This window comes from Verticillium nonalfalfae, assembly GCF_003724135.2.
Source record: "Verticillium nonalfalfae strain VnAa140/NRRL 66861 chromosome Unknown scaffold_26, whole genome shotgun sequence".
Lineage (NCBI taxonomy): Eukaryota > Fungi > Ascomycota > Sordariomycetes > Glomerellales > Plectosphaerellaceae > Verticillium > Verticillium nonalfalfae.
In genome coordinates this window covers 218,526-233,772 of record NW_021167251.1, presented here as the reverse complement: position 1 = coordinate 233,772, position 15,247 = coordinate 218,526, and the positions used below count along the sequence as shown (strand labels likewise).

Here is a 15,247-nt window from a genome sequence, read left to right as displayed (position 1 = left end):
GGCCCCTTGCAGGCTCCGTCACGCTAGCAGTTTAACGATGGAGGCCAACGGGCGCGTGAGGCCGAAGCGACCTGAGATGCGCGGCACAGCAGGCAAGGACTCCAGGTATATAAGTCCAGAGACGCAAGCATCACTTGGTCCTGTGTATCACGCAGCAATCTACTTATCAACCCAACGTCTCCATCACCAGCTTCTTCATCTACCCAACAGAACAACTACCACACACGCATCCTCAGTCCCAGCACCCCAACATCAACAAAAACACAATGCTCAACCAGGCCGTTCTGCTTCTGGCTTTCGCCGCCGCCTCCGCCACGGCCGAGGTCGAGGTCGTCCATGCCGTGCGCATCTTCGAGAACATCAAGCTCCAAAGCCTGCCCGCAAGCAACGTCATCGTCGCGCGCCAGGACGCGGGCGAGTGCCTCACGTCGGCCAGGTCCATCCTCGGGTCGGCGCCCACGCCCGCCCCCGACGTCGAGGACGCCGTCGTGTCGCAGACCGAGTCGTGCCTCTGGACCGTGCACTCGTCGCTGTCGGAGGACCTCATGGAGTACATGACCGAGCTCGCCGACTGGGCCCAGGGCGCCGAGGGCAGCATGGAAAAGCTGCTCAAGGACTGCAAGGACCACCTCAAGGTCGACTCGGCCGCCGCCGCCGACGTCTGCACGCCCGCCGGCACCATCCTGTTCACCGGCTCGGCCAACTCGACCTCCACCGTCGCGCTCGAGACGGCGCTGCCCACCGTCACGGACTCTGGCGACAGCGAGTCGGCCGCGGCGAGAGGCATGGGCATGTCCGCTTTTGCCGCGGCTGCCGGTCTCGTCGGTGCTGTTTTCCTTCTGTAAAAAAAATGGGCGGGGGGCTCACGCGGAAATTTAGGAGGCTTGGCGAGGCGTTTTACGGAGCATTTCGAGGGGACTTGGCATGAAGCCGCATTCGGATGGTATAAACGATAGCGTCTTTTGCTGTGAGGAGTGCACCTTGGCATCCACACTCGGAGGTGGGAAATAGTAATACATGTCGTTCCAAAGGGTTTCGCTTTCCGATCGCCGAGGATGAGGCCCGCGTGATGTGTTCGTGAACCCGTCCGATGAAGTTGTCGCCATGCCATGTGCAAGGCGACCCAGGACGTTCCTGCAGGGCCAATGCTCAGCCTGGTCAGGGACTTGTCCACATGTTTCCATGTTTCCCCCCTCCATCCCCACAGCGAACCAGCCCTACAAGGCGATCCACCGAGCCACATCGATCCCAAAAGGCCCACCCCCTGACATGATGTGATGGTTTTGGGCACTCATGACGTGACACAGCAGACGCATGCGAGGGCGATTTACTACGCAGCAGATGCATGATCAGAGCTGCGCTGGAGCAGTATTCCCGCTGCGGGCAGAAAACGCTGGATCATGCAACGCCCTGCGTGTTGTGTTTCCCTGTCACCAAGGTTGCATCCAATGCTTGTGCGACACACGCCAGTTTTACTGGTGCATCTGAGCTACTCAAGAGAGCTCGATGGCATCTTCGTGTTGAAAGCTGTTATTTTATGCCTACGATCTAGTACCACATGGCATCCCGTCAGATGTTGCTCAGGAATCATCTGGAGCTGGTCTTTTGATTCTTGTCCTACTAGACATGAGACCTCGCAATGCTTGGTCTCACAACTGCCAGATCAACAGCCGAGAGAACCGACCGTGAGTGCAATCCGCTGTGGTCTTGCAAATAGAGACCGCATGCATAGGTACTCGTTTCCAACGATAACCCGCCTCTTTGCGATCTCTCGGGAAGACGCCCTAGATGCCCGTTACGTCAGTTGCAGTCGGTTCTGGTACACAGCACGTTTGGTGTGTGGCATAACATTTCACCTGCAATTCTTTTCTGGCTTTGGCAAACATCATCTTCAATCCAAATGTCATGTTCAATCGCTACATGTACAGCATGCACAACAAGATGCCACAGACAACTTGTCATCGTCGTGTCACTCTGCCATTCCCATTATATCCCTGCCGAGGTAACGAACAACGTCTCCTTGACACGCTTTCTCAGAGTTCCTACACCATGGCGCTGGCAACGCTTACATGTTCAGAGCGAGAGCAGCGCCACCGAGAAGAGCGCCAATGGCGATGGCAGCCTCGGCACGGGGAGCCGCAGCCTCAGGGACGGCGGTGGGCGAGGGCACGGCAGAGCTGGTCTCGCCAGAGCCGGCAGTGTTCTCGGCGGGAGAGAGGACGCTGCAGATAATCATGTCAACAAGATGGAGTGCGAGAATGGAACTCTGAAAGAACGTACCTGTCAATGACGTGGACGACACCGTTGGAGATCAGGACATCGGCAAGGACAACCTGAGCATCGTTGACAAAGACGTTGCCGTCACGGATGGAGATGTTGACGGTCTCGCCAGTAAGAGTCTCAACGGTGCCTTCGGAAAGGGTGCTGCTGTAGGCAACGGTACCCGCAATGACGTGGTACTGCAGGACGGCCTGGAGGTCCTCCTCGCTGATATCGTCGAGGGAGCCCAGAGCGGCGAAAGCCTCGTTGTTGGGGGCGAAAACCGTGATGCTCTCGGCCTGAGTGAGGGTCTCGGCGAGGTTGGCCTTGGTCACAGCCTCGACGAGCGAAGTGAGGTTGGCAGCGGTGGCCGTGTCGGCAACGTTGGCAGGGATGGCCAGAACCTTGTCGATGATGTGAATAACACCGCCGGCGAACTCGAGGTCCTGTGGGAGACGTTAGCTACACTCATGAAGCAAAAGGGGCTGATTATGCACTCACGGCTTGGGTGACAGTAGACTCGGCCTTGAGGGCGCTGTAGAAGGTAACGGAGTCGTCCTCAGCGACGGCGCCGACAACCTGGCTGCCAGCAACCTGCTCGTAGGTCTCGTTGGACAGGAGAGACTGGATGAAGACAGCCGAATCGGGCACGTCGGCAGCGCGGAAAGTACCGTTCAGGACATGGTACTGCAGAATGGCGGCCACGAGGCTGGGGTCAGAGGTAACCTGCTGAGCAACGGCGGTGTCCTGAAGAAGAGCGTTCAGGGCGTCGTTGCTGGGAGCGAGAATGGTGATGTTGGTCAGGCCGGAGAGGGCCTCGACGAGGGCAGGCTGGCCAGCAAGAAGGCCTGTCCGTGTTAGCATGAGGTTCCGATGTTGGAGTTGGTCACTACGCACTGCCGAGGGAAGAGAGCGTGTCGTTCTGCGAGGCGAGGGCCTCAGCGAGCGAGGGAGCATCCTGGGCAGCGACGAGGGCCGACAGAGCGAACGGAAGAAGGGCATAGGACTTCATCTTGAATATGATGTTCGTTGTGTGAGAATGTGTGTGTTGTGTAGAGACTGCAGAGGGAAGCTGCGTGATAGAGGCTGATGGATGAGCTCTGGATGCAAGATGTCGAATCTGTGTCTGGATGGTGTCTTTTGAGAGGCGGGAGCTCGTCTTGAAGTACGCGCGGGCAACAGCTTCGACAATACCCTCCCCAACCAAGTCAACAGTGAGCTCGCAATGACAGGGCAGTCAATGACAATGCCAAGGCGGCCCAACCCAGGACGACGTGTTACATCCAGGGGCTGTGCAGGCTCAGTAACACAATCAGGACCAGGAAGAAGCTTGCGCCGATCCCACCAAAACACACCATAGACACCGCGATGGCCATTGTCGATTTCACCTATCCCATCGTGGGAAGCAGCTCGTTGGTCCCGGGGAAGGAGGCGTCCACACTTGTCAGGTTCGAACCTGCCCGATCCTTAGCGAGTGTTGCTCTGCAGACGGGCAGGGACGCAGGGAGGGGGCAGGCGCCAAGGACAGGGGTCTTGGAGGATGCACTTGCTGTGGCACCAGCCAATCGTGAAGCTCCGTTGCGTCCCAATACGGCGTTCCCCTGACTAAGACGAAGCTTCTTGGCGAGCTTCCCCAAAGTCGTGTCGTCATGGATGCTTTTATTCGGTTGAAGAAACGTTATATCGACCAAGACGACATCCTTTGCGACATCGGTTGCGGCCACTCACAGCCAGGCGGCTTTGCTCACGACACCGAGGGCCGACGTGACGAGCTGATTGAGTTCGATGAGACGATCCAACGTCTGTAGCTCGTCAGCCCTGGACACATCGTTTTCTGCCGTTCAAAGTTTCGCGTCTAGATGAACCTTTAACTTGTCTGACAGCGATCGACCTTCTGCGTCGGTATCCATCCGAAATCGAGAGTTTATACCAGCACAATGCGTCCGGCACCCACGTGGCAGGGGTATTCAGTCGGCTGTCCTCCGATCATCAAAATCCCCGGACGACCCACTGATCGATCCCACGAGTACGGCGGGATGTAAATACTGGGGTCCCAGGCCTCAGGGCCGGCGAAATTTGGCCGCCCCTCCTCTCCATGGTGGAATCACCCACCGCCCCCTCTTTCGTGGTCCAGACGAGGCTGGCAAGATGGTCCCTCCAAATTTCGATCTAGCTGACGCGTCTACCCCTTACGCGATGCTGACACTGGCTCAATAAGCCTGAATTCAAGCTTCTTTGTTGGCGACAAAATCTCTCAAGCTCATCACATTCAACACAGCCACCCGGATACCTCCCGCAACTGGTCGACACGATGATGACTTCACCTGTTCGTCTTTGGTGGTGCGGTGCTGCATCAAACCCCGAGCCTCCCGAAACTTGCAAGTGGGTGACCACAGTGGAACTGCCGAGCATTGGCTACTTATGCGGAGAGATGCCCGTTTCCCGTGCCCCAGCCGCGCATGGGCGATGAAGAGTCGTTTGTTTCTCTTGACATCTTTGATGACTAGTAATGACTCCGACCGCCACCTTCGGAAGGCATTACTTGTCTTGTGGACGAGACTGGTAAGCTTCTTATCGCATGGAAAGGCGATAAAACAGAGCTTACGATGACTCGACCTCTTCACCGTCATCCTGAGCTTTTGTCAAACAAGTCTGGTATGTACTAATAATACAAGGCACATGAAAGGTTTCGAAACAGCCAGGGCGTCTGGCAACATATCACGCCACAAGTGACCGCAATGACGAAGGTGATCAACGAGATGTACAAAACTTTACGCTTAAAGTTGTGGCCTGCTCATGCAGGTAGAACTTTTATGACCAAGTACAACAGTACGCAGTCTTTTTCCGTACGACTTCGGTCTTGGGTCAACCGCAGCGAACACGGACTGACAATTCGATCGTCTGCGCCCCCGGAGACGAGAGGGGAGTAGCTGTTCCCCAACCGAGCTGTCGCAGGCATCGGCAGTCTAATTCCACCTTCTTGGCAGTCCTTTCAACCCCAGCTTCCCCGCTATGGCTTGTTCTGGTGGCACCACCACGGCTTTCTATCAGGCAGTCGCAGGCCCCCCGGCTCAATTTTAACAGATCTACAACCGCTTGTTTCCAGTAAAGTATATGAGGCCGCCTGCGATCCCAGGACGAAACCGAGATATCCGACCAAAAATCCACTCGCGACCGATACAATGACTACTTGGCTATCGCAATCGTCTCATGCGTACATTACGATCGCTCTGAAGCCGCCCAGTTAGACCAGGAAGTTGAGACAGGGTTATCGAAATCGTTGGATGAGTGCATGCGCCGCAAAAGTCTGATTCTGGCCTGGCTCAACAATGCCACGACAGACGGAGCCCTGCCCGTCGCCCGTGAAGGAGACGCAGGAGCGTGGCATTTGAACGTCTACTTGCAGAACAAACCAAAATATGAACGCCAGCCCTCGCCTTATATATTTTAGTCACCTTCAGTCACCGGAGTATATGCATCAAACTTTGGATCGACGAGGCTAATTTCCAAGAACATGAAGAGAATCAAAGGGGTATCTTGCTATATCTATTACATTTTACGAGCCCAAATCGAAGCCCTTACAACGCCCGCAACCGCTTCCACTGCGCCACTGCGCCGTCCCTCTCTTCTTGGGTGGATTCTCTAAATTCCTCGATGCCCTGCCTAATTCGGATGAGGAAGATTTCGGCCTTCAGCTTGGTCAGATGGTGCCTTGAGTATTCTTTCTCAATGCCCTTCATTGAATATCCTGGTAAAGCAAAAAGTGCTACAGCGTGTTAGCAAAGCTCCATGAACCAAGGTCAGCGCGAACGGGGCGACGTACCTGATGCAAGATTATAAGTGAAGCCGCGTCCACCTTGGTAGATGCCTTTCAGCGTGCCGATGGCGCCTCCTTCCTTCGCGCCGCAGTACGGCAACACGACAACGCCACTGAAGGCGTCCCACACGCTCAGGTAGAACCCCTTGCCAGCCGCCTTGAGACCGGTGCCGAATCCGGTGATCGGGTCTCGTGGCCTCACGGGGACGCCGAAATTACCATACGAGGGATAGTTGTGGCAGCCGTTGGCGATATTGTACATCATCGCGACGGGCGCCTTGAGTCCGATCTTGGTGAGGTTGGCCACGTATCGACCGGTGGCGCGCGTGACATAGAAGGCGCGGCCGTACTTGCCCTCCTCTCGGGCGGCCCAGCTCGCTTTCCTCTTCTCGTGGGACGTTAGAGCCCGCGGATCGGTAGTCATGACATTGTCGTCTTTCCGCAACGTCTTCGTGGCCATCCTATGCGCAAATGCCTCCATTTGCGCCTGGGAGACTCTCCCGATGTCATCATTTGTGGCAGCGTCGCCAGTGCTGGGCGGCGCAGGATCGTCGTCCGTCTTCTCAGCGTCGCCGGCGGCAGGGGGTGGTGGAGCCGGCGCTGTGTTCAGGCTCGCTGTTACCTTTCCGCTGAGCACGTTGGGCCGCGCCTTGAGACGGCGTGTATAGTCGGAAGTGGCCACGCCGAGAGCCGTGAAGAAACCGGCGGTTGCCGCGACGACGCCAATGATGGGATGCTCCGCGCCTTCGTCAATGTACCACAGCTTGTGGCGCAACAGCTTGATGTCGTGCGACTGAATCAGGTTCTCGTTGATCAAGCAGCCTACGGCAAAGTTGCTGAGGTGAGAGTTTGTCTTCTTGTGCCGCCAGATGGCGACCCTTTCCGGGAAGATGTCGCAGCGCAGCTCATCGACGTTGAGGCGATGTTGGAAGTCCCTCGCCGTGTCGCCGGCGCCGTCCTCTTCCTGAATGTGCTCGGCCATGACTTCGGCGGCGACCTGCACCTCGGGCTGAAGGGCGAACGTGATGCTCGCAGCGAGGGTCTCTGCCGTCATGGCCTTGAACGGCACAGGGGTCGGGCCGGCACCGGCGCGCGCAATCATCTTGCCCCAGAATGGCTGGTCGCCGAAGAATGGGACAACAACCGTCGGTCGGCCGGCCGCGATACCAGCCGCCGTGGTGCCGGCACCGCCGTGATGGACCACAGCTGAGACGCGTTGGAAGAGCCAGTCGTGAGGGCAGTTGCCGATGAGATAGACGTTGGGCGGCACATCCCCGGCGCCGACACCACCCCAGCCCTTGGACACAATGGCGCGAACACCCGCTTGCCTGACGGCCTCGAAGATGAGACGCGTCAGGGCTTGGGGGTCGTCGACGACGATGGAGCCGAAGCCGATGTAGATAGGGGCTGGCCCATCTTGGAGGAAGGCCACCAGGTCGTCGGGTGGTGTGTACTTGCTGGCCATGGGCAGGAAGGAGAAGCCCGTAATCTTGATGTGCGAGTCCCAGTCGTCGGGCTTGGGAATCAGACTCTCGGTCCAGAGGTAGGTGAACGGAACGCGGTGGCGTGGCAACAGGTTGCAACCCCACATCGGGCTGATGGGGTCCAGGTGCAGCGTCTGCATGCGGAACTTGTTGATGATGTCCCCGAGGCTGTCACGGTTAGTGCACGGTCCGATGCGTACTCTGGGGAACCGCAACTTACCCCTGCCACGTCAGAAGCTCCATGACCATGAAGGAGAGGTAGTTGGCGGACTTGGCGTCGGAATCACCATAGTTCATGGCGGCCAGCGGGTGGTGGAAGGCCTCGGTCGGCGACCACGGCATGGTAAAGACCATGTGCAGCGGGATGCCGAGCTTCTCGGCGCAATGAATGTGCGCCATGGAGGGCGGGTTGGCAATGATGGCGTCGGCGATGAAGAGATCTTTTGGGTCGGGCACGTTCGCCGCCCTGAGGGGCTGTTTGCTCATGCCGTTGCCAGCCTCGATGCAGCTGCGCCAGCCGCCGTTGATGATCTCGGACATTTCGGCGCGCCTCTTGCTAATGTCGCCGGCTCGCATGCTCTCGCGGCTGGGCAACAGACCCGGGTTCTTCACCATGTAGGCCATGAGAGCTTCGGGATCGCCGCCGATGCTGAAGAATTCCACGCCATTGGACTCGACAAAGTCTTTGAAGACGGGGTGCGTGCAGATGCGTACGCGATGGCCATAGGTTGATTTGAGGAGCTGGGCAATGGGGATGAAAGGTTGGACGTCGCCTCGAGACCCGACAATGTGGATGGCGATGCACAGAGGCAGGCGCGGGCAGTGGGATTCGTCGTCGTCAAAGGGTATGTAGCTCCCCTTCCGGACTTTTGGCGGGTGTCTGGGTGGTGGACGATCGCAAAAGTTGCCTTGAAATCGCGAGACCCATCCAGCAAGCATCTTGGGGCTCGCATGAAACTGAACGTTGACGCGGCCATCGTTGCCGACGTTGCTAGATGTGGTTGGGTTGGCGTTGGCATCGTCGAGGGCGATGTGGCCGAGGCCTCGTGACGAGATGCGATTGAGGGCCATGGCGGCTTGCCAGCATTTGTCGCAGCGTTGCTGTCAGGTTCGTGCCAGCAGAATGGGGCTTGTGGGCGCGTGGTGTGTCGTATATGTGTGTCTGGTCCTGGGACGAAAAAGCGCGGTGGATGAAGTACACAATGTTGATTGATGAATGACGATGGCTGTGGGTTTTGGCCGGCACGGCGCAGGGGGATCGTGGGTTAATGCCGAGGAGCGACAAAGTTGGTCACCGCGGGCTGTAGAAAGGAAACTCGCCGTGGACAATGCAAGCAACGCAATCATTCAGCTGGCAGTGAAAGTTCATATCAGGATGATGACGGATGGGCTGTAATGGCCGTGTCCGAGTAAGCCGGCCACCAGAGTTTGCATCCAAACCGCATCCGTCGGCACCGGTGGATAGCGCAAGGCACCTAGAGATGGTAGTCGACTAGTGGCTGTGGTGCTGATTCAGGGCACGGGCCTAGGCGGCGGGGCACGGGACGAATGGTTGGTTCGCTGCCCTGGGGCAAGCTTTTGAGCATCCTTGACATTCTCGGAGGCTTGTACTTTGTACGATGGGAGTTTGGTGATTGGCGTCCATTGAAATGACGTCGGGGCGGGTCAATCAGTCACGGCAGACAGGAAGTGGCCGGCGCGCGCCGTGGATAGGTAGGAAAGAAGTCCCCTTCTCGCCCCTGGTCCAGCAAGCTTCAGCTGCAGGCAGGAGACGGGAACTGCAGTGCGCTTAGTCACATTATGCGAGCAGGAGCCAGCCGTTCCGAGAGAGGCGCACCTGCTTTGCTTGCCGCGCACCGAGACCGAGACCGCGCCTCGGTTTCGCCAGTGCCCAAGTACCAAAGAAACCGAGGGAAACCGCGGGTTGAAGTGGGCTTGGCAGTTGGCAGGCGCAAGCGTCAGTCCAGCGGTCGAGACTTCCATTCCGATGAGCATGACCTGATAAATGGTTGCGGGAGCAAGGGCGCCCCGGGGTCCCGGCCAACTGCCTACCCACAGAGGCAAAAACGGGTCTCAGGCGGCTGGCGCTGGCGCTGGTGCTGGTGCTGGTCCCGGTGCGCACGCTGGTATGCGACGGCAAGTCATGCCACGACCCTGAGACGCCAATTCTACTTTAGCACTCGCATCCCCCCTCCTCCCTTTCCAAAAACCCCCCGGGACCCTGGGGTCACCTTGGTCTTGCTTTCTGGGCTTTTTTCTTTCCTCCCCGTCAATTCCCGAAAGAATACAGCATACTTGGCAGTCCACGGGGTCCCATCATGGCGGAACCAGCTGCTTTCAGTCCTGTCAGGAGACCGACGACCGACGACGCAACAAGTGCCGGCCGTCCCGCCCCACCCGAGAGATCCGCGACAGGCACAGGCACCATAGGTACCACAAGCACAAGCAACCGAAGTCTCGTCGGTCGTGTTCGCGGTGCTTCCATTTCGCTGATCAACGCAAACCCTCAGCTGGGCATGTGGCAAGCTACCGGCACAGCAATCGCTCAGGCACCAAATCTGACAGAGCTGCGCGATCCTGAGCTCGGCGGCGACCACATCGCCTTCAACGCACAAGGCCACTCAACCCGCGTCGCCCGGGAGGAGCCCGACGGCGAACTCGCCTTGGTCAGCAGCTGGGTCACCAGACGCCAATCCGGCTTCGGCCCTGGTCAGCAGGAGACAAGCCCCGAACCCATCCCCGAGGTGGACCCCATGGACACCCGGTACAACGACGTCACCGCGGCCCACGGCGTCCTCGACGCCCCCGAGGAGATCACCAACACCCAAGGCGCCCCCGAGCCACCTCGCCAGGACCTCAAGCGACGCAAAAGTCTTCACGAAATGCGCACGACACAGGAGAAGGCCAAGTGGGGGCCGACCATCATGAACGGACTCAAAGCCTTCTGGAAATTCTTCATCACACCGTCAGGCTTCCTGATCACCATCTATGGCCTCAACATTGTGGTGCGTACTCTCTAGGACTCTCTACTGACACGCCTTCGCTGACGATGCACAGGCATGGGGCGCCATGCTCTTCTTCCTCTTGCTCAAGGCCGCTCCTGCGATGAACCACCCGTCTGCAGATGCCGACAACTCGCCGCGCAAGATCTGGCTCGAGATTTCCAGCCAGATTCTCAACGCCCTCTTCTGCGTCACGGGTTTCGGCCTGGCCCCGTGGCGGTTCCGCGACCTGTATTACTACATCAGGGCCGTCAACTTCAAAAAGCAAACCGCCATGCGGAAGTTGGCGAACCAGAACAAGTCCTGGTTCCGGCCGCCCGCGTGGGCTGCCGGGGATGGAGGCGACGGTATCGTTGTGGACGAGGACTCGTCCGACATCGCCAGCACGTTCACCGGCAAGAGGGCGCCACCGACGCCCCTCTGGAAGCTTGGCTTCACCATCTGGATGATGGTGCTCAACACGTTTCTGCAGGCTGTGCTATGCGGCTTCATGTGGGGATACAATCGGTTCGATCGTCCGGTGAGTACGCTCCTTCATGGGAATCTATTTTTCTATCGCTGATCCTTGTCATGTAGTCCTGGGCGACGGGCACGTTCATTGCACTTGGCTGTGGTGTAGCCATGGCGGCTGGGCTCATGTCGTGGTGGGAGGGCCGGAAGGTGAAGAAGATAGAAGGCCCCGAAGTACAGGTCGTCCAAGAAGTCCAAGAGGTTCGACAGGTCGAGCAGGTCTAAGATGAGGGGTATCGGAATTATGGATACACTATGCAAATGTTTAATGTTTAGAGAAAGCGATAGAGATGTGGCGCCGACAACAACGTGCTGTCGACGACCAACACTCGGTTATACCCTGGAACTCGCCTCATTCGGCCAACTCTTGATGCGTGTGATTCTTCGATTGACATGCGAACGACAACCGGTGCTGAGCGTCTCACAATATATGAAGAGCCTACCATGCAGATCCGATGCCCTGTCATCACAGCTTATGGAAAGAACGTGTCACGGCCCGACCGTCTCCTGCTATTTCCTGCGACCCTTCCAAAGCCCAGCCTTTTGGCAGCTTGACGACGGCTCTAGAGTGCACGGGGATGGTCACAGAGAGCGTCCCGCTTGACCTGTCGTCCTGCTGCACCACAGACACGCGCACCTCGCCCGCAGGCGTGGCGATGGAGCATTCGACAGAGCTCAGGTCGGCCAGCACAGGCTCGACACCAATGTCCTTCCATCCGGGAGTCAGCGGGTACAAGCCGGCGACGTATCTGGGCAAGAGATGTACGGGCCACGTGGCCCACCCGTGCGCCAGCGAGACGTCGTGCATCAGTGGCGAGCCGTCGAGTTTCATCGCTTCCCAGTGCGCTCCCGAGTAGTTGGGACCCGTCGAGTCGGACATGGGATGCCAGACCGCCCGGAGCAGATCCACGGCGCGCTGGGCCTCGCCCTGGGCGAAGAGCGCTTCGACGGCAAATCCAGATGCGTAGGGACTGGCGACCCCAAACCCGCCCCAGTGGCCGAGGTCCTGGAAAGCGGCAGGGAGATCTCCGGAGGGTGAAGACAGGCGTTCGATGAGTCTCGGGTGAGGGGGCACGATGGCCTTTGTGAGCGCGTAGGCGTTGACGTCCTGACTGAACCCGTCTGCGGGTAGCGACGCACCCATTCGGAGGATACCGAGCTCGTCATTCCAGAGAAGCTCAGCCATTGCTCGTTTCAACGTGCTGGCTCTGGACAAGTACCAGGGACGGGAAAGTTCGTTTTGGGACATGGCGGCCATGGATAAAAGGGCGTCGTAGTAGGCAACATTGAGGCTCGAGGACACACCAAATACCGGGCCGCCCATTGGAAACCAGGTCACTGTACTCAAGTCAGTCGATTTGTTTGAGGTTTCGCAGATGAATGTGAACTTACTCTGCAGGTGGGGAGGTGCTTCGATGAGGCCTGCCGCGTTGGTGAACTTGTCCGCATAGTGAATCAGCTTCTCCAGCTTCTGGAAGCAAGACTCAACTGCTTCCCGCTCTCCCGAGTGCATCCAGTAGTCCTTGATGGAGACCACCAAAAGTAAAGCATAAGTGAGGGAATAGAAAGCATAAGACGGAGGCGGGCCCTCGTCTCTATGCTCTGGCGTCTGGATCGGGCAGAGGTTCCCCAGGTAGCCTTCGGCTGTCTGGTGGCTCACGAGCAGTCTAATGGAGCCCCTCCAGGCCTCAAAGTCGACCGTTGAATACGCCAGCGAGCGGCCCATGACGAAGACGTCGCCTCCGAAGCAGGCCCGGTCCCGTTTGGCCCCATCAACTGTGCAGGCCAGTGGATTCGTGCCGACCTGGAAATCAGCAAACACGTCCGCGGCTTCGGGTGCCTGCATGCTGTTTTTGTAAAGCTTCTCGCCGTCCAGGTCCGAGACGGTCAGGTTTCTGTACATCGAAAGCCAGCCCTCAGGCCCCCCAAACGCAACGGATCCGGTATTCGTCTTGCCGCCGGAGAGCATACCTCTGATCTGCACGTCTTTGATCTCAGCCACCTGCTTATTTCCAATGACAATAGTGACTGTGCCTTCCTTCACGATGGTGCGGACGGCCAGCCAACCGGACAACTTCATATCGGCAGGCAATGGCCAGCTCCCTCTTGGAACCACGGGCATCATCGAGGACTGATTTGAGAGTCCTTCAAAGGCCTCGAGTTTCCTCTCGTCAGCATCGAGGCAGAGAACCAGACCGTTGGCAACCATATGAACCCCCCAACTAGCTCCAACACGGCCAATCGTCACCTCGAACTCGACAATCTTGTCGGTCCATTCAGTACCCTGACGACAGGGAGCCCAGTGGCCGGCAAAGACACGCGTTCCGTCCTCTGTGACGTCCCACGCTGGCCGTGTCTCCCCTTGGCGAACGGTACACATGTCGACGGTGCGCACCCCATCTGTCCATATGCTGTTCAGGCTTTCGTCGGAACAGCGAAAAGTGCTCGGTACGGGCGTCTCGGCGCGCACTTTGCGAAAGCCGATGGATGAAAAGGTGATAGATGTTTCCGGAACAACGAGTGAGACCTTCTGGTACCGTTGGGAGTATTGAGCATGGCGCGCTTCTACCAGATGGGGCTCGGTCCCCCGCCTCGCATCATATAGGCAGCTCCTGTAGCTGTCCATGGCGTTGGAGAAGAGAAAGAAGGGTCCATCGCCTGAAAACAGACTCAGCAAACACAACTCTCATGTGCTCTTTGAAGGGGGCGCGATGAGGTAGTCAAACCTTTCTCGTGGTCAATGCCAGCCCGAGTCTCGCTGTACGTGACTCGGAAGGGCACCGTTGGCTCAGGTCCTGAAGCCGACTTGATGTGAAAGACAGGGATGCCGCCTTCGCAGCGGCCATAGTCGAAGATGACTTCAATGTTCCCGGTTCCCTTTTGGTTTGAGAGAGTAAAGGCAGAATCCGTCAGGTCAAGCGGCGACTGTGATGTGAGATTCATCGTGGCCCTCGGACACGCCGTAGACTGGGGGGCTGTCGACATGATGGCTCATTTTTCTGGAAGCAGTGATTCGAAAGTTGCAGCCCGCAGATACGTCTGTATGATATGGTCTACGGGTCACAGCTTCGCTTGAAACATACCCCGAGGTAGCTCAATAAAGTGCTACCCTTGGCGGAGGGATGCGAGACTCTCGACCTTCGGCGGCCGGAAGTGCCCCACACCGATGATCGGGATATCCGGGCATCGTGTCAGAGGCCGGGAAACCCGAACGGCGACTTCTGGCGGGATCGAGTGTTTCGACGCAACAGAAGGACTCTAGTCAGGCAAATGTCCGAGTCCTGTTTGTTCCAAAGCATATCTGTGGGCAAAGCTGGTAGCTGCCAATGCAGGTGATTCTGACTTTTGTCACGGCATCAGTTGCCCAGATACCCCGCGTTTCCTGTGGGGGGGGGGGCAAGGACATTGATGGTGAGATGTTGGAGTGGAGAGATGGAACCAGGACTATGGATTGAGTAGACTTTCTGCTGTGCATTTTGTCCAACACGGCTTGTCATCAACTCCGATCAGCTAGCATGCGTTTCGTAGGCAGATCCACAAGGATTCGGCTACGATTCGAGAGAGCCTTTGGTGTGCCTCGTGCAATGAAACCTCACATCATCCTGCCGAAGATGTGCAACATGACAAGGATTTCTCCAGGTGTAAAAGGCAACCGACGTGGAAGTTTCGACAGTCTATCAGTCTATGTCGCGCCTCGAGCTTTTGATCTGCTCGACGCCCTTGTCGACAGACCTCTGATTGAGCACAGCTGATATGCGCGAGGCTTCCACATCGGACCATGAATACCATCCATTCTGCTTCGTCCAAATGACTGTGCTCAATGACACATCTCTCGGGACCATGCTCCTGGTCAAGCACAGCAGAGACTGTCGATGAGCGCCGGTGACCTATTGCCCCGAAACTCCTTCAAAAGCCAAGGAACTACATGGCGCGAGCTTTTAGCATGGATCATGTCGGATATGGGGACGTGAGCGACCTCCTTCCCCATCAACCCTAGCAAGCCGTGTGGCCGGCCTCGGCGACCAGCCTCGCCTGACGGTGAAATCGAACGTGTACGAACGACGTACAGGTGCATGGGGAAAACGCGACTCGTACTAGTCGATAAGGTTGAGCGAGCTGTCTCTAGCTCGCAGTGCGCAATGGCCATCCCGTATTGTCCCCATGTGCCTTGTAAC

General features: G+C 57.7%; 5 protein-coding genes across 5 annotated transcripts; 2 read left to right on the top strand and 3 right to left on the bottom strand.

Annotated features, from left to right (window-relative positions):
* Positions 1-266: 266 nt before the first annotated feature.
* Positions 267-845, top strand: D7B24_004626 (uncharacterized protein; the record flags this gene model as incomplete). Its single annotated transcript, XM_028638793.1, has 1 exon — positions 267-845. One exon carries the CDS (start codon positions 267-269, stop codon positions 843-845), a length of 579 nt encoding a protein of 192 aa, XP_028496701.1.
* A 1,220-nt stretch (positions 846-2,065) lies between these two features.
* On the bottom strand, positions 2,066-3,271 carry D7B24_004625 (uncharacterized protein; the record flags this gene model as incomplete). Its single annotated transcript, XM_028638792.1, has 4 exons — positions 2,066-2,222; positions 2,281-2,705; positions 2,761-3,107; positions 3,157-3,271. 4 exons carry the CDS (start codon positions 3,269-3,271, stop codon positions 2,066-2,068), a joined length of 1,044 nt encoding a protein of 347 aa, XP_028496700.1.
* Positions 3,272-6,059: 2,788 nt separating this feature from the next.
* Positions 6,060-8,631, bottom strand: UGT-2 (UDP glucuronosyltransferase; the record flags this gene model as incomplete). The annotated part of the gene is made up of 2 exons (XM_028638791.1): positions 6,060-7,728; positions 7,781-8,631. 2 exons carry the CDS (start codon positions 8,629-8,631, stop codon positions 6,060-6,062), a joined length of 2,520 nt encoding a protein of 839 aa, XP_028496699.1.
* Positions 8,632-9,878: 1,247 nt separating this feature from the next.
* Positions 9,879-11,297, top strand: D7B24_004623 (uncharacterized protein; the record flags this gene model as incomplete). Its single annotated transcript, XM_028638790.1, has 3 exons — positions 9,879-10,565; positions 10,618-11,082; positions 11,139-11,297. 3 exons carry the CDS (start codon positions 9,879-9,881, stop codon positions 11,295-11,297), a joined length of 1,311 nt encoding a protein of 436 aa, XP_028496698.1.
* A 241-nt stretch (positions 11,298-11,538) lies between these two features.
* On the bottom strand, positions 11,539-14,057 carry D7B24_004622 (uncharacterized protein; the record flags this gene model as incomplete). Its single annotated transcript, XM_028638789.1, has 3 exons — positions 11,539-12,410; positions 12,465-13,730; positions 13,799-14,057. The coding sequence occupies 3 exons, from the start codon at positions 14,055-14,057 to the stop codon at positions 11,539-11,541; spliced, it is 2,397 nt and encodes a 798-aa protein (XP_028496697.1).
* Positions 14,058-15,247: the final 1,190 nt, after the last annotated feature.